Consider the following 26,704-nt stretch of genomic DNA (forward strand, 5'->3'; position numbering starts at 1 on the left):
AATATAATAAATATGTAATAAATAGTATATTAATAAATAATAATAAATAATAATATATAATAAATATATAGACATAAAAACATAGACACCACATCCAGCTTAAGAAGCCCCTAGATTGGAACTGGTTGGTGACTTGAGGAAAATACTATGTATGCTTGTCTATCTTTACACTTTTCAAGCATCTAACTACTCTTGGAGACAGGATACTAGATTAGAGGGACCTAGTATTGCCATTGTTATGGCATGAATCCAAAATCTTTCCAAGTGAAAAAGGGAAGACAGAAGAAGAGAGACATGCATTCATGTACTCACTTCAAAAGTGAGATTATAAGGTACTAGTCCGTACTGTGCCCATTTGAGATCCAGTATTTGCAACCCTCTCTGCTGAGCTATTGTTTCTTCTGGAGTTTGCCCCTCAATCTCACTAATTGACAGAATATTTAATTTAATGCACATTTAACTGCTACCAGTAGCTGCTTAACGGTCTTGGTCCCTTGGAGATTCAATGTTGCTTATTCCTGATTGTGCTGCATAATTCATGGGGGCCTTTGGACGTTTGGTGATTCGTCTGTGCTGTTGTTTCTCCAATGGAAACCTGTAGTTACTTACCCACAAAAGTTGTATAAGGCTTCATTCATAAGTCTTTGTATCCTTTCCTGGGAGATGGTATAGTGAAGCAAAGGCATCCTATTACAGAAAATTGAGTATGTGGCAGTCCCTTGAAGTTCTTGCACTAATGTCTTATGTTGCCTTTGAGAAGTTGTTTTATATTTTTGCTTCAGTTTGCGTATCTATCAGGCTTTCTCTCTCATCTTCGTGGACAACTGGTCAGTTCTGACACACAGCCTTCCATTTCTATTAATTATTCAAAGTACTCAGCCAAACTGTAGCATGCTCCAGAATGTATTACCAAAACTGTTCCAGGAACGACAAGCAAAGAAATAATTTCCTTTATGTTTTATTGGAACTGTAAACCAGGGTAATAGTTATGTTTGAAAAGAAACTATAACAAGTAATAATTTCCCCAAAGACTGACAAATAGATATATGGCCACAAAATATAAACTCAGACAGGAGATCATGGCAGAATCCAGCAAATAAGTATTAATGTTTATTCTAAAAACAAGGCTATAGAAATGAGGGCTACTTCAGAGCAAATATTTACTTGGATTCTCAGCGCTTTCTATATATGAATATAAAGTAACAGTCTAATACTGAGTGCGTATCTCTGTTAGTGTGACAGTAACTGGAACAACATGTAGTGTCACACACAGTTACAGGAATAACCTCAACACATCATCTGGTCCACCTATTTATATAGGGACAGGATGACATTTTTAGACTCTTCTTAACTGATGTTCGTCAAACAATTGGCCTATTGCAATGCTTCACTCTCCTTGTGTAAGAAAAACTTTTCCTAGTATCCAGGTTTTTTTGCCTTAAACAAAACTGAATACTTCATGTCACCTCCATTCGGTCAGGATAATATTGGTCTCTTTATAAGGATCTTTTTAATATTATGGGACATGTGTTTTTCAAAAAAAAGTCTCTTTTTAGACCCCCCCCCAAAAAGTTAATTCCTTATATTTGTCCTTGTAGCCCATCTATTCTAATCCCTTTGTCACCCCCAGGACTATCTCATGTGTCTATGTTTTCCTTGAAGTTTGATGTCTAGAGCTGTGTATAGCTATTCTTCTCCGTCGGGCTTCAGCAAAAGAGGAACACGCTGCACTTGTTTAGGTCTGATGTTCATCATAAGATTCTTGACTGCAGGTCTGGGGCCTGGCCAGTTGTTCCTGTGTTGCGTTTAAGTATTTGATTACCTTTTCTTCAGCTTCCTACTCTGCAATCCTTTGTCTTTTTATAATTTAATTGGGTTGATTTGTGTTCTTTCTCTAATTTATTAACTTAATTTTTAATTTTTATCCCATAGTTCTACCCCTTCCAGTTCAGTATCAGCTCTATGTTCTAGATCTTCATCAGAATTTTTAATGTGTATCTTATTCTCCATTACTACTGAAAGAGAGAGCACATTTTAAAACAGAAACAAAATCTAGGCAAAAGAAAAAGTGCTCTGTGGTCCATAAACCTGCATTTTTCCAGACTTTTTCTTCCTATTTCCAATGTGTGTAATATTTCCATTTTTATGAAGATGGGTAAAGTCAACAGATGTGCTACTGTAGATATGCATACTACAAATAGGTAGATACAGTAGATACGCATGAAGTGCTGCTGTGGCTTATTTTTTTTACTCATTTCAATGTTAGATCCCCTTATACTGCTGATCTTACTGGTCTTTTCTGTGTGTGCTGTATGCAAGCATCAACACTTCTGCAGGTAACATCAGGCTCTCCTTCATTTCAAGGAGGTGAAAGATAATGTTGTTTTAGAAGGAAATCTAGAGTTGCTTTCATCTTGTGACAATGATATTTTGTGCCCATACTATGCAATGTAATTCAGTCTTCTGTTTTCTTTTCTGAAAAACTTAAGTTCCTCAATTTATTCAGGCAGATGAAAGCCAGCTCCTAACTGGAAGCCACTTCTGAGCTCAGGCAGAGTGTACTCGTACATTGGCAAAAGCCAATGTAGGCACACACACACACACACACAAATTTATTTCTGAGGGAGGGACCATAGTATTAGCTGTATTCATTAAACTGTCTATGAACAGAATATTAAATGCCTGATAGTCTAGGGCTATTTACTATGAAGTTATAAAATCTTTGCATACTGGGAAACTACCTGCAAAAAGAGTGGTTCAATTTAAGGCAACAACATTTAGGTTAATATTATTGGAAATTTTCAAGTGGGAATCATAAGCACAATGTTGTGAAACATTCCTCAATATGCTTTTAAAGTCAGATATACAGCTGACATTATCTTCAGTGGCAGATAAAAGCAGTGAGTTAGGGACTGCATTAATGTCTGATCAGTGCTTTTGCGGGTAGGGCTATATTTGTGTGTAATTTTGACATTTGCTATACAAATGCATTGTTCTTTTATATTTGTGCCTGTCTGGTTGCTCACTATCATAATAGTAAAACAATTCTGTATTTGCAAGATATACTCCTGTGTTGAATGTGAAAGCTTATCATTTTCTGACAGGTACTGTATAATGAAATGTTTAAATTTAATCTACTAAATGCAAATGCAATAACCAGTTAATCATGCAGCAGGAAAATAACATGTTTGTTTATTTTCAGATGTCACTCCTCCACAAGCTGCTGGATACTTGGAAGTAACAGATCTTAACTCAAAGAAAATCAAATACATTGCTATTCCTAGGTAACTGATTTTATTAATTAGAGCAGCCTCTGTCTTACAGGAAGAGCAAAGAGAATTTAGTGTGTATTATTACTTCAGGATAAGCAAATATTTCTTCTGATGTGGAAAGTAAGAATAATTCATACTTAGTGTGTAAAATTCTGCAACTGTTGTAGCATATTTTTGTCAACATTTTTTATCTGTTTACTAGGTGATACCAATGAAAATGTAGCAATTAATTAGTAAATATGAAAGGTAGCTTTATCTTCTGATTTTCATTCCCTTTGCTCTTTCCCCCTCTTCACCGACTTTATCCTCTACCCTCTTTCATTTTGTTTTGCTATCTTTATTTTCTTTTCCTTTCTATCTTTAGGGTCTAACTAAGATAGGCAGAATGATCCAGTTCTAGGTGTTAGGAAACCAGGAATCTAATTCTGGTCCAACATAAAGTTCATCTTGAAAATAACTTGAGCTTCTCTGTGTTTTGGTTCTCCCTTTGGAAAATATACATTCCCTCACAAGTATCTTGCATGATACACAAGTATCTCATATGATACATTAAAATGGTCAGACTACGTGGCTTCTGTATGGTTTTAACATCTATCTCTCACCATTGTAGAGCGTATTTGCAAATATTTTATGATATAAACGTATATTTTGGTTACAAATTGTTATTTTCCACTGCAATAATAATAAAGTTTTTTGTTTTAAATAGCAGTCTCTCAACTTTGCATGTTTAAATAGCACATGTATGAAACTCGCACATCAGGAATTTTATACTTTTTTTTTTTTTAATTCTATCCATTTGATGTTGGTTTTGACAATATTAATGAATTCTCATTTAAATTAATTCTCCTTCATTAATAATCTGTGGAATTTTTGAATTAATAGAGAGTTAATTTTGGACTGTTCACCATTTTATAATTGATCCATTGGCCTACGTCTTACACAGTCATTCAAAAATGTAAGGCATTAACATAGAAATAGTAGTGAATCACACTTTATTTTACACTAGGATTTTATAAGAAATTACAAAAATTACAAAGCCAAACTTCAACACCATGACCCTTAACCTAATATGAGGATTTAAGCTATTTATGGCAAATCTGAGAAGTACAGATTTAAAAATGTACTCCATTAAGAACTGATAAATAAAGTGACTTTTCATATATATGAATAGTTCTATGCTAAAATTTAACAAGCTTTCCTCCTTCTGGCATAGTTAGCCTGGTCAAATGCTAAGATAACTCTTCTTCAGTTGAATTAGTACATGGTGATTTCAGTCTTAGGTAGAAACGTATGTGTTACTGCTTCTTTTATCTTTGAAGATTATTAATTGTGGTATTAGTGCACGTTGCCAAGTCATTATGCATGTCATTAACAGTACTGAAAAAATGCAGAGAATCTTTCCTACTTTATCTAAATTTCCCTTCATATTATGTAGCTATTAGGCCCTCTGTTTCAGCAGTAAATTTTTGTCTGCAAGTTGACTGTTTAAAACGGTGCTGAGATTCTCTGTGTATAAAGCTGTGCCATCTTTAAATGAGTGTTAAAATCTTCATTTTTTATTAAAGCACTGGAGAAAGGTGTTACTTTAAGTTGATGGAAAGGGATTTTCTTCAGTGCCCAGGTCATGTTCTCTCCTATTTCTTTTGTAGTTTCGTATTTTTCTATAATGTATTTTTAAATTCTTTATAGTTTTTTGTAAAGACTGGATTTCTTCAGATAGATGAGATATAGCAGTGGGTTAGGCAACACATTCCCTTTCAGCCTGGTCTTTTATACTGCTTTTTATACTGACATGTACCTTTCAATCATACCCACTTTCAGTAGGTGGAATGTTTCAGATGAAATAGTGGGTCTGCAGGGCTTAGTTATAGTCTCTCATGGAATGAGGATGTAATTTCATTTAATTGTCACCTTAACTACAGAAATACTTATGCTCTTTTTAATTGCAGCTTCAAGAAAAATCACATTAATTATTGTTTTTCAGATCACAATCTCTCTCTCCATATACATCTTGGCTCTCTAAGATCTCAGACGCCGATGCCCTGTTGGCACCACTGGGCAAAGTAGGTTTGGTTAGTGTGGACATGGGAGGCGGTGTGAGGCTTTGGGAGACCGGGCTGGACAGCCTCCAGCAGTCGCTGCAGGACTGGAGGAACATGATTGGCCAAGAAGATGGTCGTCCTGTGCAGGTAGGATTTCACAAAGTTGAAGTGAAAAACATTTAACAAAATGAGTTGCAAATGAGTTTTCAGCTGGGAGAGGGGTCGAGGGAGAGCTGTGTTGAAAAACACTGTGAAGTAGAAATATGCCTGCAAGAAAAATTGAATAGACGTCTTCACTGAAAAAAAAAAAAGACACAATAGCTTAATTAAAAAGCTTATTTGTGACCCCTGTAATTATGGTTACTGACAGTCTCTTTGTCTTGCAGTGTTTGTATTTTTGCCAAATTCCAGTACATTTAAATGCAAATCAATTCTTTATCTCCTGCTGATTTTTAACTGCAACTTTCAACATGTAGAATAATGAAATTAATTTTTAAGGAAAGCATACACTTTTCCAGAGTTCAAATACTTGGAAAAAATTCTTGTGTTTATACTTTAGAAAAGAAACTTGAAACCTAGGTGGAAGATGCCTTGAGTTCACCGTAGTGCCTTTGGCTAATTTTGAAAATTCTCCCAGCTGAGCAGAGTTACAAGGGTCTCCATACAGCCATGTTCTCGTGTGGAATGTTTAGGTAGATGTTGAAAATATACAGCATACACATGAATGCTATGTGTGCACGCAGGTGTGTATACACAAGTGTTAATGTACTGGCTAATATGTATGATCACCATTGCAACACAGAGAGAAAATTCAGGACTGTTCAACTGCATCTGTAATTTCTGTTAGTGATTGGAGAAGTTATTCCTTTACTTCGAATAACTAGAGTGTGCTTTAGGAGGACTTCTCCACTTTTGACTAGGAAGATCCTGTCTCTATCTACCGTTGCAATTATTTCTGTTTCATGAATTTCTGTAACCAATTTCACAGTATCTTAGAATGGGAAAACAGGATGAGTCTTTTCTAAATTAGATCTTTCTATATTTTTGTTTACAACGTGTCCGGGTATCTCAAGCGTGAATGAGATTTATTAGGCCAGAAACATAGCTCTTCTTTCACTTTCTTTTCCCACTCTGAGCTCCCTTTCTACAAGATGTTCTGCAGTTACAGAAACTTGTGCAAGAACTGACATGTTCTTGTTACCGGACCTCAGCAAATGCCTTTCATAAAAGTCATGAGAAAAGGAAACTGTTACCCACTAGCACGTTTGTGTGGATGCTTTGTTGCTTTACCAGTGCCATTTTTATTACCAATGCAGTAGCACTAGCACCATCTTATGGTCAGATATAGTCGGTTTACACCAGCCCAATTTGATCTACTGATCAAGTTGACCAGTAGAAATGAAAAGAGCCAGGAGGAACAGTTAGAGTTTTACTTGTTTTAATAGTTGGTTTTCCTTTTTTTTTTTTTTTTTTTGAAAACTTGTAGTTTTATTCAACAGTATTACTGTACTGTCAATCATAGTCAACTAAATACTAGAGAATACTGGCTTGGAAAGTACACATCATCAGAAAATTTTAACTCATTTAACTAGTAATGTCAAGTAACCATTTTAAAAAAAAGACTAAGAAGTTTTTCCATAGTCACAAACCAGTTTTCAAGATCTGTTACAGAATTTCTCTCTCCTGACAGCCTGCCTCTCTAAGTAGGCACATGCCAGGGTAAAGTTGTCTGAGAGTATCTTTCTTCTTTCCTCTGTCAACACGGTATATAGCTCAAGTCAGTGGTTTGTCAGAACTCAAAATGGCATACTGTTTGATTTGAGCTAAAGGGCTGAAACAAAGCCTCCTGTGTGATCTTCAGACTTGCATGATGATCACTAACTTCTGTTTCTCTACTTTACACAGTTTGCTTTAAATGGAAGGACAATGAGGCCTAAGAAACTTTGTTTACAAAGGCATTACAGAGCAATAAGCAATAAATTAAATCTGTTATTTTATTTATATACAACTCCAATAAGATAATAGATACGTAGTTGCTGTGTAAACTCTACACTTTGCTATTTGGAGATGAAGGCCTTCACCTTTCCTATTTAACTCAGTTTTTCAATAGACATAGACATAAAAGCAGTACTTTATTAAGGCATTCATTTCTGGAAATGAAAGGATCCTGTTAGCTTGAAAACCTATTCATGTAGATTCCCTGTGTAAGGTAAACGTGGCAAGAACTCCAGTGTTTCCTGTTCTAGAGGCAATTACTTTGCTAAGAAAGCTGCAACTAAATATTTCCTGATACCTGTTTTTACAGAATTGGAGATATTTTGCAGCCACGTGTTGATCTGTTCATTCAAGTGTATGAAAATCACCTTCTTTTGTATAATGTTTCATGCTCATGTTAAGCATCTTGGAGTCTAATGAGGCATCTCTAATTCCTTGACTAAACGCATCATTCCCAATCATTTTGTAGCAGAAGCTCACTTAAGAAAATTGTCAGTGTTCCACATATCACATATCCACCCACCCCCAATTTCCCCTTCCCTAAAAGTTGCCATTGATGCAGCCCACAAAGCTACTACAGGCTTAACAAAACCTATTAGCCCTTCATGGTGATGTTCTTAGACCAACATGAGACCTGTCTAGGTGGTTGGGAACCACTGTTCTGCAAAACAACACAGAATCTCTCTGAAGCTTCCTGACCTTTGAGAGAAAAAAGAGCTAGAGGGCTTTCAATATAAATACAGATTCAAAGAACTGGAAACAAATCTTCGACCAGGCTTCAGCTGGAACTATTGGTACTATCTTCTAGGGCTGCATTTCGGCTTTCACAAACACATTAGATCTCAGAAACAGGCTGGATGTACATAAGCAATGAAACAGAGGAGAACAAACAGCTGTTCCACTAATAATCAGTAATTAGGCTCCCTTGATAGAATGTTCTGGCAGTCTTCAAAATAGTCAACATTTGTTTTGTATTGTTGATATACTCAGCAGAGTTCAAACTGCTGAAGTCTTGAGGCTACGAAAATAGTTTCTGGAAATACGGCTTATGTTTACATAAGTTTGCATTTATATAGGCAGAAATTTTCTTTATATAGTTTTATATATATTTATATTCTTCTTATAGTCAGAAATTTTCTTCGTTTATTGAAGTTTTTAACTCAAAATATGACTACAGTATTCTGAAATTATTAAATTGGAGTACCTAAAATACAAACTCTAAACAAAATACTGGATTTTCTAAAGCTATGAACTCTACTTGAAATCCAGAAATTGTTGAGCTTTTTCATTGTTTGGTGTTTCTGAGAACAAGGTCACTTCATTATGAAATATCTGAAAAGAATTTGAAAGACAATTTATTTTTAAAATCTTGCCCTAAAAGTTTCATGGCAATAAGCAGACATTGATAAGTTTGTGTTACTTTTTGCATCAAAGGGTTATTGATAGAAATTAAATAGAAAAAACACTGATTACATTCTGATATAGTTGGGCTGTTGTTTTTCAGTAAGCATTGTTTGCTGTTATGTCTCATTTAGATAAAGTACAATGCTTACATAAAATTAATTAAAAGGTGCATCATTTAGAGGTATTTCAATAGATGGTAAAGCATCATGCCCTTTAGGCACCTGAAATCTCTGCAACAAAGTCTTTTTTCATTTATCCGTGATTATCAGCAAAGCCATGATTTCTGTATTCATTCCATTTAATGTTCTCTTGCTGTAGACTGTTGTCCAAAATGTTTATGCTATGTAAAGATTATACTCAGAAGTTCACTGTTTTCAGAAGTCCCAGGACATAGCCAAACCTGTTGAGTGCATAAAAGTGTATTTGGTCAAAGATTACAAAAGTGTTGGCTTGTAATTAATGATAATATATATATGAACCTCAAAATTGAATCACAACATTTTTGGCAATCCTTGTGTAGTCTTGATCTAGACAATACCACCATGCAAAATGACATCCCAAAGCTGAGGATAGTCTCTTGTTATTTCAGTACCAAGATTGTCCAAAGAAGTGATGTGATTGATCAAAAAAAAAAAAATTCATTGTTGTAATCTGAGATTTCTTAGGTGTTTATTTTGGTGGGGTTTTTTGGTATCTGTGTTGTTTGATGTATGTGTGGAACCTTCAGTAGATGCATCATCTCTTACGTGCATGAGATGAGTTTTTGAAATCGCATTGCTCTGTGTTTGTGGCTATATATAAAGGCCTAATGAGTTAAGTAGTTGCAACTCACCCTCACCCTCCCTGGTGGGATGGGGGAGAGAATCAGAAGAGCAAAAGCAAGAAAACTCCTGGGTTGAGATAAGAACAGTTTAATGCTTGAAATAAAATAAAATAGTAATAGTAGTAGTAATAATAATAATAATAATAGTAATAATAATAAAAGAATCAATTGCTCACCACCCGCTGACTGATGCCCAGCCAGTCCCCGAGCAGCGGACCCCCAGCCAGCTTTCCCCCAGTTTATGTACTGAGCATGATGTCACATGGTATGGAATATCACTTTGGCCAGTTTGGGTCAGCTGTCCTGGCTGTGCCCCTTCTCAGCTTCTTGTGCACCTCCTCACTGGCAGAGCATGGGAAGCTGAAAAGTCCTTGACTTAGTATAAACGCTACTTAGCAACAACTAAAACATCAGTGTGTTATCAACATATTCTCACGCTAAATCCAAAACACAGCACTGTACCAGCTACTAGGAAGAAAATTAACTCTATCCCAGCTGAAACCAGGACACTGCTGCAGTCCTTAAACAGGGTCACGATCTCCTGGTAGATCCCAGATCTTAAAGCTCGAGGCCTCGTGTTCTACAGTACACTGCTTCTTCAAGGATGGTTATTGCTTACATCTCTTTGGCCTACAACAGAGGCCCACTCTACATAGGTGTTTTGTATAGTGTGTCTTTTCCTCAGAAACTTAAAAATCTGAAATGTTTGGCTCAGGTTATGTGCACTATAAGAGCTCAGGTGGGTTTCTTAAATGATCCAGACTTAGCCAATATAATGTCAAGATCACATACTGTAGGACTGAACAGGAGAAAGATACAGCAAATGTGAATCGAGTGGGCACCAGCCTTGCTAATACCAGCTGTTTAAAAATAGCTCAGCTACCAGAATTTTCTTCTGCTTCAGGTAGTAAAATTACACCTATACTCACCCATGAGCAAGTGCATGCGCTGTGTAGAACCTGAAGAATAAAACACCTCCATCATGCCAGTTCTTTAGTCTCAAGACTGATGGGCAACACTCAGCTTAAAAATTCATGTACTTCTTTGTAGGTGGGTCAATCCAAAGGAAGTGTGTAAGAGAGACACTGACACCTGCTCAGGACAGGTTTCTACCCACTGGGTCCACAGCTCAAAGCATTTCGACAGCCCATGTCACTGAAGAGGATTCACATAGTGTCTGTCAGTAACAGTTCAGCTACTCGGGGCAGACCTTTATTTGGACAATTCCTTAATGTGAAACCAGGCCCTTCCAGAGACAAGAAGCAGCCTGGAAATGTTCTCTCCCTTTTTTTCCCCCCACTTTGCTTTTGTGACTTGACCTGATCTGTCTGTTTTCTAGCAAAAAGCCAACTGAACAGTTAAGTCGCGTTAGAGTTCACAGCATCACAAAACTGAGATGTGGAATGAATTTAGAAAAATGCATGAATGAGAAAATAATCTTTGCTTCTCACCAGTGGTTTGAACAACAAATACACTGGGGACAGTTCTGCAGTAGTGTGTAGAAATTCATGCAGTACTGGCCCAGATTCATTCTGTTAGAATTGGTCCTAGAGGTGGACAACTCAGCATGACACTAAAAGGAGACGTGAATGAAATGGATGTAAGAATAGGGGAGGCTTTAGATTAAGGTTTTGGGAGATTTCATTCAAGATCTTCTGCCCTGGGGAATTGACTGAGAGAATAGTTTTCTGTCAAAAATGAATGCTTTTATCTTAGATTGCAATTCCTTTTCCCAGTACCGCTAGAGGCATGTATGTTATTTTGGTTTCTGCGGTGACTAGTTAACATTTTACTGATACAGTGTTTCCACAAAGCATGAATCATTGTAACTAGCTAAATGAAGAAGTGAAAAAAAATTACTTCAGCCATCCATAACTGTTTCCCTTTAGACACCCCTGAACCTTTAAATATGTAATTATTACAACATCTGGAGCCAGTAAGCATTACCATTGCTTTCCAGAGGAGGGAACTGAGACATAAGGAAGGTAGGTCACTTGTTCGAGTGCACGCTGTATGTCTACACTGCAGTGTCAGAGGTGGGATAAATGCAGCATACGCCCATAAGGATATATAAGCATACTTTGTACCTGTGTTGCCACGCTGAGTAGCTTGAATGTCCTTGAATGCTGCAATCAGTACAAACATACCTTAAATTGGGCAAAAAATTGCATATAAATACAGTGTAGCCACCTAAGAAAACAAATGTCAACTCTAGGTAGCTCAAGGTTGAAACATGCTTAGCTGAGTATAGACATATTCAGCAAAACTCAAGAAATGCAATAAATAGATATTTTTCTCAGATTTAAATGGCTGTCTTCACAGTCTTATAGCAGTGCTCAAAAATGATAACAGAACACATAAGTTATCCTATGTCCTGTGAACATGAACATACGGTTCATGTCAGTAACATAAAAGAGCAATGTATGTGTTCATCACCAATAGCTAAAAAAATTAAGGGTGGGGTTTTTTGTGTGTCTTAACTGCTCAAATCATCCATGATGCAAGGGCTTTTTGCTAAAAACAGCATTTTGATGAGTTCAGCAGCACTCAGTAGTAATTCCCAACACTCAGACTTTCTTCTGCAATCCATCAGTTAACCTTCAGATCTGATGAGGGCAAAGGCAAACACTAAGTAGTTATTATGGGATGCCAGGTCCATCATTAGAAATGTATTTAAAATGTGTTACTATCCTACCTAGACTTCAGGTAAAGCCTGTGTTGAACTAGAGTCAAAGGTGAGTACATTTTAAAAGTAATCATAACGCCAAAAATGTCAGGTTTATTGTTGAAGTTAGAAGAAACACAATCATGTTAAATTAGGTGGGAGGGGATATACATATGTAGTTGTGTGCATATATATATATTCACACACATATATTTACATACACACATTGATGCACACACACACGCAGAAGTTCTTTTTTTTGCCCAGATGTCATACCTGGACGTCGACTCTCTTGATTCTCTTGAATTAGAATCACCTCAGGGGATTGTCATAACTTTGCAGGTACCAAATCCCTCAGGGACTGTATTTAATAATGAACAGGAATTGGAAGGAAGAGATTAGAGGAAGAGATTTTAGAGCAATTTAGGAAAAAGATCTCGGGATCCCTGTGTTACACATGTACTTAGCCATGAGGAATGCAATAATACTTCTCCCTCCTTTTGTCAGGTCCTTGTCTGTAGTCAGCTGGTTAAAAGACCTGTTGGCACAAGTCCTGCCCCTTGTCTGGCTTTTGCACCCGAGGGGTTATTTTAGCTGGTGTATGCCTGATACAGAGCTAGAATATAGCTGAGGCACCTACCTGGACTCAGAAAATGAGAAACTTCCTGTGGATGTATTCACAGCCTCCTTTTTCCCAGGTGCATTTTGATCTCTTAGAATGGAGGGGGGCGGACACAGTTGGACTGGCCTCCAATTGCAACAGCGAGAGGTTCAGAGCAATCATCATGAAATAGGTAGGATCATCAGGAATACAGGATGATACAGTATACAAACTATCATCTAGTAAAATGTACAGAAGAATTTTTGAAAAAATGGAAAAAAAAAAAAAGAAGTGTCATGGTTATTAACAATCTTTTGCAATTTGACTTGTCCATTGTATGGCCAGAACAAGGGCGAAGGGAAGGTGGCTGATACGTAGTAGTGCTTTTAGTCCTGAATTAATTATAGTTGATTTTTTGGAAGGACTCTTACGTTTGTTTCTTTCATTCCCTCATAGTGCTATTACAGAACAAAAGAAATGTTGTGTAGCTGCCTTTCAGTTTCCGTAATATGATGTAGGTGCTTTCTTTAGAGGGTTTTGGAAATCACCTGTATAGTTGTTGAGGAAATAAAACATTAATAACAAAAAGATCCAGAGAGTCTTGCAAATGCTCTAATTTATATAAAATGAATGGCTATGTTTTCCTTGACAGCAGTCATGCCTTGGTTTATTAATGGCTAAACCCTTTGAAAACATGCTTCAAGTTCAACTAACTTGTGGGTGTTTGATCAAACTGTCTTATTAAAATCTTAGCTTGTTTAGAGAGGGTCTCCTTCTCTTTCTTACAATTTTTCACCAAAATCTATGCTCACTAAACACCACACAGCCTTCCATGAGCCTTGCTGGAGTATCGGGAGATGAACATTTACCTCCCAGAGAAGGAGACACATGGTCAACTATACCCTTTACCCTGCTTCTTTTTGAGACTGTATTAGATAAAAAAAAAGCAGCAGGTATATTGTACTTAATGAATAAGGCTTAGTTTTTACAGGCAAAAGCAGTTCAGTTTTCATTGCTTTAAACAACATTTGCATGTACTTGCGCACAAGCAGCTCAGGCAGGTTGCTGTGGCTGTGCTTGGAAATACTGAAGAGCAACAGCAAGGAGAAGGAGTAGGGTCCAGCACCAGACCTGTGGGCATTTTGGTGTCTACTTCTGAGCTAAGCGTGTGAGCTCCCATTGTAACCAAGAAAGCCTGAAGAGCTCACCCTGAAGGAGACACTGTGTGGCCCTTCAGACACCACTGCCCGTAGTGGCACCTCAGACACCTGGCTTACCTGGGAGATCCCTACCTTTAGCTGTCTGCAGTCTGGATCCGAATCCCATCCTCAATGTGCAAGGCATTATTTATGGATTTAAGGAAATGGATTCTTAGAAATGGAAGGGGGTTTCCTTTATGCCTCTTTCTGTTATTTGGGCTGAGACCAGAAAATCCGTAGTTTGATTCTCTGCCATCTTTGGGTGGCGATCATCTTACTCCCTTCCTTGAATAGCCTCATTTATTCTATTTGAATTCCGCTCAACTAATCACACAGAACTCTAAATGAATTATTCACCCTTTAAGTGAATTGATATTTTTGGTTTTATTGAATGCATTCTTTTTTTCTTTTGATTTTCTGAAGCTGCAGTTTGTAGTTGAAAGTTTAGGGTAATGCAAGTTAATCTGATGAAATTTATTTTTTATGTTGGATGTTTATCTGAAGAATAATTGATTCAGGAGTTTCAGTGATCCCAACTTGTTTCTATTTACTGCTCAGGATCTACTTTAATCTATGCTGATGATTTTTTTTTTTTTTTTCCTTTTTTAAAAGTGACATTTTACTTTATAACATTTTAACAAGAATCCAGCTTTTCTTGATGTTAAGACTGAACTGGGCAAAGCTGCAGTTCTTGATTCGAGATAAAAGCATGACCTTCAGCAAGAGTGGCTAGTCCTTCTCTGGTTTTGCATTTTCTACTTTAAACCAAGTAGTTTTTCTGACCACATGGGGGCATCGGTGAGCTAGTAACAGTGACTTTGCTCATCTCTTAAATACTGTCGGTGCAAACGCCATAAATTATGAAAATATATGCAGTGGAGAGTTTTTGTAAGTTTGGAATAACCATATGATGGCATTCTGTAGTCCTGCATGGGATCCTGAAAAACTTGAAATACTGCAGATTACAAAGTTACCTAGTCAATAAGTGGATTACAATTCTATTTACCTCAGGATCTACTTTAATCTATGCTGATGATTTTTTTTTTTTTTCCTTTTTTAAAAGTGACATTTTACTTTATAACATTTTAACAAGAATCCAGCTTTTCTTGATGTTAAGACTGAACTGGGCAAAGCTGCAGTTCTTGATTCGAGATAAAAGCATGACCTTCAGCAAGAGTGGCTAGTCCTTCTCTGGTTTTGCATTTTCTACTTTAAACCAAGTAGTTTTTCTGACCACATGGGGGCATCGGTGAGCTAGTAACAGTGACTTTGCTCATCTCTTAAATACTGTCGGTGCAAACGCCATAAATTATGAAAATATATGCAGTGGAGAGTTTTTGTAAGTTTGGAATAACCATATGATGGCATTCTGTAGTCCTGCATGGGATCCTGAAAAACTTGAAATACTGCAGATTACAAAGTTACCTAGTCAATAAGTGGATTACAAGGTATAGTTTGATAGCGTTTGCAGTTCTGAGATCCGTGAGCCCCCAAATACACCGTTTAGGTCCGTGACCTTTTCATGGACTGCATGATTCATTTTAGCAAAATGAGGAGTAGCAGACGTATACCGCCCCTTGAAGCAAGGCATCTGAGTATGGGGAAGCATAAGACTAGAAGGCCACGAACCCGCAGAGCTCGATAAGTTCATATCTCTAAAAGTCTCCACTAGGTAAAGCAACTCAGATAAAGATCATCGGTTCTCTGTCAGATACTTTTTCTCACATGAATGTCCTCAGCTGAAATGAGGCCCTTGTTGGAAGCACTATACAAACACGATTAAATCCATTCCCTTTCCTAAAGATACTCCACTCTAATTAGAGCAGGCAAAGAGCAGGAGTGGAAATAACCTTAACTTTCTATTAGAGCAGTCTGATCCAGCACAAAGTTCCTCTTTCTTCCTCTGACCTTCCTGTGAAAGCCCACAGTTCTCATGGGAGAAAATATAATAATCTCAACACGCTGTATTTCAGATCTCAAAAAGCCTGCAGCAGTGCACATTGCTGATGTAAAGGCTGCAGCTCCTAACACCGGTGAAATCCTGCTGTCCCAGCAAGACAAATGCATACTAATAATTCTGCCCTTATGAAAGTTGTTCCCTGGTTAGTGAAAGGACAAATGTAGTGAAAATTTAAATCATCTGATCTGTTACAGTAGTGAGGCTTTCCTTTAGAAAACAAAACAACATAGTTGATCTTTAATGACTTATGTCTCTGCTTCTTAAGGACAGATTTGGCAAGGTCCTAGGTCTATAGAAAATAGAAAAATTCTGCTTCCACATGTATTTTTTTTTCAGCTTTCTTTTGACCGTGCAATGTCCCTGTGGTTTTCTGTCCAGACTATTCCAAATTGTCATAATGTGTTCATTTATCCCATCTTTCTAGCTGTTGATTATTCAGGGTACTCCAGAAGAAACTGAATTCAGTGTTTCCTGAGTTCATTGATGTTAGGAGGCGTGTAGCAGTCATGATAAATAACCAAGCTAGACATTGTTTGTCTGCTGTGATGACATTTTGTAGTGGATTAGCATACTAAAAAGATGATGACTCACATCTTTTAGTTGAAAAGAATTGACTAGGCAATTTTTAATAATTACAGAGGAAAATTGAATTTACATAGGTGTTAACATAGCGGAGGATCTGTTAGATGGAAGCAAATCTATGATATTCTCTCATTACTTCATTTAGTTTATCCAGCTTTTAAGCCACAGAGTGCATATTCATAGGCAAAAGACTCTAATGCATCTACTGCTGCAGAGTTTCTGAGTTGGATCTTAGAGTGACAGCATTTAGTTCAAAAGAAGACCCACAGCAGCAACAACTGCATCTTATATAGTGGTTTGGTTTTTTTAGCTGGTGTATGAAAACTTCATTTGCAAGCCAGATACCCCTTTTTATGTGTTTCACTCTAAATCTCTACCTCTTTCCCCACCCAGATTCACTTTTCTAAAATTCCTTATAGCTATGATGCTTTGAACAGTTTTGCTATTTGAGACAGAAGTTTAATGCCTGTATGAATTTTAAAAGCTACTTTTAGAGAGAAATGTTCACCGGAGTCAGATAATGCATGAAGCTTCATTAGTTCATTTTGAATTCTTGCAAAGTTTTACAGACAAGATAGAAAATCAAAATGAAGCCAAATGAATAAAACCTATTAAATGTTTTATACTGCAGTGCAACAAATGTTTCTTCATTTCAGGATACAATTGAAGAAACAGAATGTATTTTATACATTATTATTGTCTTGTCTAATACTCAATATTCCTTTCTGTGGAAAAATGACTTGTGGGCTCAATTTTGTGCTGTTGATGTGAATAGAAATTGTACTATTAATTTTTAGTACATAGGAAAAAGCTGTAGATGATACGGTACAAGTAAAAGTAATAGAAACCATTAGATTTTTTTTTGCCTCTTTTTGCCTTTCTCTCACTAGTTTGTGTAAGTAGATTATAAAATGTTTTCTTTCTGTCTTTGGTAGAATCAGTTTTACAATAGAATGTAAAACCACCATGGAACAAGCACATTTGCCTTTGATTTGCCTGATGTGGAACTTTTATATACTCTTTGAGAATATAATGCATATATTCATGCTGCTGATAAAGAATGTGTTGGAGGAAAGGATGTTCTTGTGACCTGTTAAATGCAGCCTAGGGTAATACTGAGGTTTTAAGGTTGCTGGTGGGGAGGGAAAGGGATAAAAGAAAACGATGATTTTGTTTCAGGGAAAAATCAGTCTTTTGCACATCTGCTGAAATACATTCTGCATTCCGTGGAATACATTTCTTAATCCTTTGTGCCACTGTGGGATGGATTATTTAATGCCTTTTTCACCTGGAGAATAGTCATGTTTTGTTACAGCCAAGTCAATCTTCTTTCATAATAATGTATGGTTGTGAGAAAAGATTTTTCACCTGTAGGACAAATGTCTAAGATGTTTTCATTTCTTCTCCTGCAATGATTTTCTGACACATGCCCAATCTTTGTCCACAGTGCTAACGAAGAAAGCAAGCTATTGAAGAAAACATCGATATTTTAACTTTATAGTATTTGTAGTGTTTTTATATTCATGTAATTCATATTTTTCAATAATAATTTAATGCATTGTATGGAAAATAACACATATTCTTCATTGACTGTAAACTGCCCTGTTTAATATATTGTATATTAATGAAAAGGCAAAGTAGCAGATTAATTCTTTCCCTCCATGTCCCAGGTATGTTAGGATAAGAGCGGATATCTTCTAATTTACATCTTAGCAGGGTTCTTTCCTTTATGGTAAAAAGAGTAAATGAAGAATGGGATCATGCCAGCCTAGATCCGGCCTACATCTGCCTACTTTCCAGGACTGTCTAATCATGCAACTAATTAATCTATTGCACACCTTCTTAATTTATATTAGACTAAGCACCTAAATCGTGTGAATTGTATTCTGCCTCAAATCTTAGTGCACACGTTCTTTGTCCTATTTTCTTCTGATCAGTAAGAAACACCCAATAATGCAGTATTATTGCTAATACTAGAATAAGTGCTTGTGAAAATAGTTATTGTTTGGGCACCTTAGCTTTTTCTTTTTAAAAATCTTCCTACATAAATATTCTCTACAGCTGTAAATACTGCAGCTGTGACCCTGTTTGCTTGTATATTGTAAAATGATGTTTTGCCCATTTGTATGTGTTTATTAAGTTGCGACACATGAAATCATACTGGTTTCAGTTTTAGTAAATGTGTTATATGTGGAATGATCCTCTGAATGCTTAAAAGGGCTTAGTAGAAAGGTTGGTTGCTTGTCTGTCACCACATACAACAAGGAGGAATTCCATTTATTTCTGTTATGAAGTTGTAAAATCCTATAAGGAATGGCCAGCTCTGTTTAAACATACCTGAAAGGATAAGAAAAATGTGATTTGGAGGGGGGGAGGTTGGCGAATGGAAATACAGTCCATTGTTTAAAGTGCAAAATGCATCCCTTTACACCTGCAGGATGTTAGCCTGGAATTTTTTCTGGTTTTTTCCCCCTTTTTAAGGTTTATCCAGAGTATTAAAATAAGAATTGTGTTTTGTGTAAGAGGACTAGATATGAGTTAGTCCTGGCAGGGCCAGATGTATTAAAACTAAGAGGTGAAAGGTCTGTTCCCCTGTACATGAGGCAGCTCGCCCCCATTGGAAACGAGTTTCTTTGCCAGTCCTCAGGCAGAAATTTGCTTTTGTTGCTGTGAGCACGGCAAAGGAGCTTTTCTGGCAAGCACTCCTGAATGGGAAGCACTGACACATCCTGCGCCCTTCGGGAATTTTAATGAAGTTAACCCAATCAGAGTACAAAAGTAAGCTGCTGTATTAAAAGACCATCTACTCTCTAGCCAGCTTGCTGTGTTGAACAGAAGTCTGTTGTGCACACGGTAGGATGACAGGAGTATCTACGACCGAAAAAATGATCTATATCAGAGATGCATCCCAGACTGCATCAAGGAAAAAGTCCTTTGCATTTTACTGGAAGCCATCACTCATTTATTACTTTTCTATTCAAAGCTAGAAATATTTTCAACCTCATCTGACTTCTGCTTGCAAAGTCTAAAAGATATTTCCTAACCTGTAACCGCGAGTTCTTTTTCTGCCAGCGGTTAAATCTAAGTACGTGTTCTGCCCCTTGTTTTAGAGAGTCAGCTTTTTACAAGACTGTAATGGAGGTATGAGCGTGTAAGACAGCGAGAGCCATTGGTTAGATCTCCTGCATGAAACTCCCAGGAATAAAGAGAATTTCAAGTGGGAAAATACAGGAGGAGATGAGATTCCCTCTCTCTTTCCCTGTCTCCGCAATAAAGAGAACTCCTGGAATTTTAGTTTTCAGTTTATTGTAACAGACTTGAACTACAAGGAGTTGATGTATGGGCTTAAAACGAAAAGGTGAAAAGGTGGCAGTGTTGAAGGTTGTGAATACTCTGAAATGTGAATGATTTAATAATAGATACAATTAAATGGTCGTTGCAGTTGACTTTGCTAAGTGTCTTTTACTCATTAAATTGGATACTGTTATAAACATGTTAATGATAGAGATATTAATATATATTCAGTCTAGATGTACTTCAAATAGTTCCTTAAAAGCATCTCATAAAAAGTCAGCCAATTTAATGATTTTATTGCCATCAGACATATAAATGTGACTTGCTGAAGACTGGCTATCATTTCTTTTATTATATTTATTTGCTTGGCACAAGCAAATTGGGGGCAACCAGCACTTGTTAAGATACGGAAGTGCTGCTTGGGACTGCCTTTGAGGTGGTGAAGCTTCTTTTTAAAGATATTTTTTTCTTCAAGGTTTCATTGCAATGTACTATTAAGATTTCTGGAAGCTAAAATATTGTTAAGCTCACTTGTATGAAACCAGCTGAAGCTAAATTTGATAATGCTTTTCGTCAGTTTTACTCATAGAGCCTGAGAGATTTGTTTGCAAGATATTAGAAGAAAACGAATTTTGAGCTCAAAAAGGAAGTCCTGTAATTGTAAAAATAGCTCATATATTAGAATTAAATGCTGATGTAAGTGTGAGACATAAATCATTTTAATAATAGAGTACAGCAGCCCTCTCCATAATTCACACACTTTTGTTAATGGGTTATTGCAAGCTCCTTTCTTCCCATAATTGTGTCAGTGTATTATAGAGGCAATGAACATTGTATCTGGGTCAGCTGGGTGATCCTCAACATATTCAGCTCCTGTCTTTTACTGAGGAATGATAAAAGTATCAAAATGTGATGTATGCCTGTGCATGGCATGTGGCACGCCAGTGGCATGAATGTGGTTCTAGATCCACTGCCAAACGTGGTTAAGATTTGGCGAGTACACGATATAAAGGACCCTTACCATAGTTTGCCTGACCAGCTGAAGTCTAGACAAAACTACCAGCCTCTGACTCATCTTCAGAGTGCCCCCTGTTATAGATTGGTATGTATTTAATAACTGTTTGGCATAAATATGACACAGATGTGAAACACCTGGTTTCATTGTGTTGTTGAGTGCATTAAATCATGTAACTGGCTTCTCTGAACCTCTTTATCTTCTTTACATTACTATATGAAGGATGATAAGATCACTTAGTTTCCAAACTGAAGGTGTTTGTATCAGTTTCCCTTAATCAGTTGGCTCTTAGAATCCCAGTGTTGTCAGAAAAAAAGAATGACGTGTAGCCATGTAAAACTATTTTGGCATCCATTCATGTATCTCAAGGAACTGATATAGAGCGAGTTATTCAGATACCGTGTATGTCTCACTGAACGTAAAATGAAAGTTCCGTTCTATTCCTGTCTGGCTGCCCTTGCTGTCAGGAGTGAATGAATGTGTAAGAGGCAGGACCAGAAAATTAAGTCAAAGCATTAACAAGTCTCGGTATTTGCTGTTGTTTCTTCATTTCCTTTTTTTCTCAAGTGCTTCCTTCATACCATTGCCTCTTCAGAAAAGCACATTTCTTTAGCATCTTTCTGACCTGCAGTCTTCCATGTTCTTCTCGCCTAAAATTTCTGTTTGTTTGCTTCACTGACTTTGGAAGACCTACAGAGTCTCCATCCAGAAAGTCCTTTCGAATGCACCCATTACCTATTGGTGTAAGTGCCTGAGAATACAACAGAGTCAAAGAAAAGAAGAGAACAAAAAGATTTTATACCAGGGACTAAGATCATTGATGGTTACTGAAAATTTGGACTTTATAGAGAATAAAGTAAGAATCACGTGTATCCCAGGAGAGGATGGCAGTTGTGCTTCTTGTGTGGTGAGAACTTTGAAGAAGAATCTGCCCAAACAGACAGTGGAAAAGTGCTTTCATGCTCTAATCGTGAATCACCAATATGTATAAACAAGTTTAGATGATGCACAACTGACACGTGTGCCGTGTGTTTTGGAAATTGTGGTTATTTTGGAAATCAAAAGGAAGTCTTAGAAGGAAAATTTCACAGTTTTTCCAGCTATTCTACTCCGACCTCATAGCTGAAACTCAAGGCTACTAGGCTGAATTCATCTGTTGTTTTACAAAGCTGTGATGTGCACACCAGGCAGTATGAAATCTTCACAATAATGCAGTAATGAATAGCACCTTTCAGTGCATGCATAGCTAGAAAGAGCACAGATATCTCTCAAAAAGAGATGTTTAGTCAAAACTCTTGCTGAAAGAAACAAAGTTGATAGAAGTCTTGCAGTAGATTCAAACGGAAAGTATTCAGGAGGGGACAGATCAACTTTTGAGCAAGCAAATTATTTATATATTTGGAAAATATCCAATATACAACAGTATATTGGATATATATACTATATCAATATATATCAGTATATATCCAATATCACAACAGTAAGAGAAATTTCAGTAGGTTTAGAAATTCCAATCAGACAAGCTTGGAAAAGTTACTACGGATTTCTTAGATTTGTTTGAGCTTTTTCTCTACTTTCAGTACTTGCTTTTCTTGTCTTCCTTCTCACTCCAGATAAACTAGATTTTGCCCACTGTCTTTCAGTTTGCCAGGTTCATAATACATCCAATTTTGGATCCTCCCCCTTAAATCTACCTTTCCAACAGTTTCTAACATCAAGAATTCCTCCAACCCTCAGAGGGGTGACTTATCTGTGGCTCTTCCATCTCTTTATATCTGTCATGCTGAAGAATGTATCTTTGTCCAAAAGTTTTTCTCTGCAGTTTTTTTCCTCATCCTTCCTCTGATTTCACGTCCAGACTCAGTGATTTACCATTTACTTCTTTCTAAAAGATATTTTCAATTCTAATCTAGATATTTACTAGTCTAACTTCTACTTTATAGAGGCGCCTTCAGAGCAGAGTGAAGTTGTTAGTTGTAAAATCACCTTGAAACACTTCCATGGAGACAGGGATGGGGAGGAAAAAAGCATAAGTCACTAATGAAATAATCCAAGCTCAAAGAAAAACCAGGAAAGTACATCCAGAAGATTTTCTTTAAAGGGCCCTACATTGTGCTAATCTAATGCAGTTTCTAAGTGTATGGTAAATTTAAAAAACAATTACCCCAGCAAACCAGTGCTAATAAAAATTGGTTGTTCAAGTATTCAGATGTAGCAAAATTCTACTACCTTTTGTGTGCATAGATGTTACTTAAAAAACAAGTAAATTAATGAAACTGCTGCAATTCACTGGCATGACTTTTACACATCTGCTGGTGGCGTTCCATTCTAGTATCCTTAAGTTTTCAATTATTTTACCTAATAACCTATTAATGATATATAAAAAAATTAGTAAGGAGGTCACATTCTTAAGCTATGGAAGATTGTATCACTTGTCTCTTTTTCTCTCTCACGCAATTTTTTTCAAAGTTTTAATAGAAATCAAATGTTGGCTGTTCTGCTGTCCTTTTAAGAACAGAAGACACATTAAGAACAGAAGTCACAAATCATTATAAAATAAAAGATTTTGTTAGCCGCGTGCTGTTTCAAAGTTACAAATTACTTTAATGAGATCAACACTATTGTAAAATAGGTTTATATTAGAAACTTATCTAGTACATATGTACTAGAAATATTATTTGGGAATAACTTACTATATGTGAGAAATATGTGTGAGCAGCAAAGCTCTTGTCTACAGAACTTTTCACTAAAAATTTAAACAATACTTGTATTTCAAAAAAACCATTTTTTAATGGAAAAACTTGACAAAAATAGAATATGGTGATCACATTGGATCACTGTTTATGGTTATGTTTGCCTCACAGCTTCCTGTTGCAGAATTTTGAGTATTTTTCTATGAAGAACCCAGAAGGCTGAAAACGTAAAGGATTTTCCGTCATTTTATTGTTTCTCTTTACAGAATAATATTTTGTTTTGATTCATGAGGCTGACACTACAGTTTTGGTTTTATGATTTTATTTTAAACTAAGTTCAGCGATTTTTGTTGACCTGTGTTTCTGATAGTTTTGAAATCTACCAGTTACGCAAAAAAGGAACTGTTTATTTTGGAGGAAATCTTTTAAACCAAAAATGTACATAACCCTAAGGGTAACGTGCTGTTGTGGTTAACTGTCTTTCTTCCTATACAAATGTTAGATTAATGTAATTTATCAGATTAGATCTCGATTTTACACTAATGACATGGTTCACAGAGGATGTATTGTACCTCTTTGAATTAATATAAATTCTATAAAGAGAAAGAAAATTATATTTTGAATAGCTGCCAAGACACTGTTCTTAGAGCACATGTTTTCAGTTCGAAAACATGTATGGAATTCATGTCAGCATAAGGTTGAGTCTGCAAGACAGTGAATTCAGGGATTAAACTGCTCTACAGTCCCAGTGAAAACCCTGATAATGCCAGTGAACTTCTGAGAAGGCAGTAAATTGTAGTTATTGGGGCACATAAATTCATCAGAAAATTAAATGTATTTTGTTAGATGAGAAGAAAGTTAATTTGTAGAGGTTAGAGACATCAATTTTATATCTCTGTGATTAAGTTTTGTTAAAAAATAAACTGCCATTAAATTAAAGAAAATTGGTAACTGAAGGGCAGTTTACACATGAATCATTGCTTCACTAGATGACTCAGAGTTGGTAATGGGAAGAAGTATTTTTACCTTCAGTCACCCACTTAAATCCAACCCTAGCCTGAAGTGACTCAGCCCTGACCATCTGACAGCTGTTGGGTGTTCAGCTGTGCGGTGAATCGATGGGGAAAGTGCAGTCAGTAGACAAGTGTAGAAGACTCACCACTGTAGACACTTGCGGTCATGGCAGGGAAGTTAAGGATTACGTGAGCATGTCATTTGAACTAGCTATTTACTGACAATGCTTGGAGAAGAGCATGTCGTTTCTTTAGTCCCTGTTCATAAGAGGAAGGTCGATCTGCCCATCAGTGAAGAATGCGAAGCTGTAGTTGGGTGTGCTTGAAATCTGTGAATGGATGTACAGCCAGGCCTTGCCAATACTATGAGAAGCATTCAAACTGCAGATGATCCTGTCTACAGGAGGATTTTGAATTATGTTGGCAATTACCAGTAAGCACTTTTCTAGCATGGATAAGATTTGAAAGCACTGGGTGGTTCACATGCGGCAGTAGTCTTAGATCTGGTGTGGGTCTAATGTGCCACTCAGGAGCCCTGGTTTACTCTCCTTTATCCTGTTGTCTTCAGCAGGTGGGATGTTGCATTTATTGAATTAATTCTGGTCCTACAGCTCTTCAGCAGACCTAGTATATTATTGTTAGGTTGTTAGAGTGGTTTTCCTTGCTATAAGAGAGACTTACAGCTCTATTTTTTATTTTACAGATAACCATTCAGAGGGACAGTGGTTTGGATGTTAGTTCCCCCAAACATGGAAAAGTGGATCCAGACAACATGCCGCATGTTGGTGGAAATACTTGGGCTGGTGGAACAGGTTTTTCATTCTTTTTTTTTTTTTAATGCATCATTGAAGGACGTCTAAGGGAGATGCTGTGCCAGTTAAAAATGGATTTATACAAGGCCACCCTCTGCTTAGAGCTATTTTACCCGATACAGGGTTGCTTTATTGCCAGTGAAAAGAAGTATTTGCGGTATCTAACTTATACTGTGTATAGCGGATCTCCAATTACATTTTGTTGTTGTTTCTTTTCATTGGCCATATAGAGAACCAGAAGCTTGCAGCCATAGAAACTAGGCTGAGTCATTTGCCATTCTCTTAGATGTCTCTGTAGCCACAGCAATTTAGGTAGTGTAGGCAAGAGGCACACAGAATAGGCAAAGTGCGTCCAAATTTCAAAAGGGCCTGATAGTGATCACTAGATAAAGTGTGTAAACCAACAAATTCTAGGGAGAAGACAGAGTCTGAATGAATGGCTTTAAGGACCAGGAGCTTTGAGATGTACAAGACCTATATGATCTATAGTCCCCTTTGTACAAGGGAAAACATGAATCCAGTCTCAAGGGAGTAGAAACACAAGTATTCCATTGGAGTTCTTAACCGTGGTAGCTGTTTGGTTTTGAAAATCTTTGGCAATAAATATTTCTACTGGGGATTGTTGGCAAATTTGTTGGAACATCTGTAGGTATGACAATGGAAACTCTAAAGAAAATGCATTCTTATTTATTACTAAATGCATTTTTATCTCAATCATGCTAGGTGGGAGAGACACTGCTGGGTTAGGTGGCAAAGGTGGGCCATATCGACTGGATGCTGGCCACAGGGTTTACCAAATATCTCAAGCTGAAAAGGATGCCGTTCCTGAGGCGGTTAAGAGAGCTGCTCGAGAGATGGGTGAAAAGGCCTTTAAACAGAGGTAATGTGAGTGTCTTTATTTTCCCTTCCATTTTCCAGAAGAATTTGAAAAAGATGGCGAAAAAGAATTTTCTTTCTTAATTGCATTTATCAACTATCTTACCCTGATCATTATCATTTAACAGAGCTTACCAGCATGTGTTTAACTGTTCTGAACAAGATGTATAGAATGCTTTATTGAATTAAGCCACACTTTTAAAATGACTGTGTGATTCTATGATTCTGTGATTTGGTAGAGTAAAACATAGCTAGGTGGATAAGGAGACTGATGTGAATATTTATCTTTTTTTAAAAAGGGAGCTACCATATGAAAGTTTGTTTGAATTATGATGAATCCAGGTTGTATGTTGTTAGGAATTCATCACCTAACAAATGTCATAGAATCATAGAATCATTAAGGTTGGAAAAGACCTCTAAGATCATCGAGTCCAACCGTCAACCCAACACCACCATGA

The 26,704-nt window shown here is 36.8% G+C and overlaps 1 protein-coding gene across 2 annotated transcripts in view; it reads left to right on the forward strand.

The window, feature by feature from the left end:
- Positions 1–26,704, forward strand: part of VWA8 (von Willebrand factor A domain containing 8) — a 211,062-nt gene that overhangs the window by 152,287 nt on the left and 32,071 nt on the right. For both annotated transcript variants that reach the window (XM_009275642.1, XM_009275641.1), the window contains exons 36-39: positions 3,203–3,284; positions 5,257–5,461; positions 25,262–25,370; positions 26,094–26,250. In XM_009275642.1, coding sequence (XP_009273917.1) covers positions 3,203–3,284; positions 5,257–5,461; positions 25,262–25,370; positions 26,094–26,250 — 553 coding nt within the window. The remainder of the gene's footprint in view (positions 1–3,202; positions 3,285–5,256; positions 5,462–25,261; positions 25,371–26,093; positions 26,251–26,704) is intronic.

Source organism: Aptenodytes forsteri, unplaced genomic scaffold (assembly GCF_000699145.1).
Source record: "Aptenodytes forsteri isolate BGI_AS27 unplaced genomic scaffold, ASM69914v1 Scaffold172, whole genome shotgun sequence".
NCBI lineage: Eukaryota > Metazoa > Chordata > Aves > Sphenisciformes > Spheniscidae > Aptenodytes > Aptenodytes forsteri.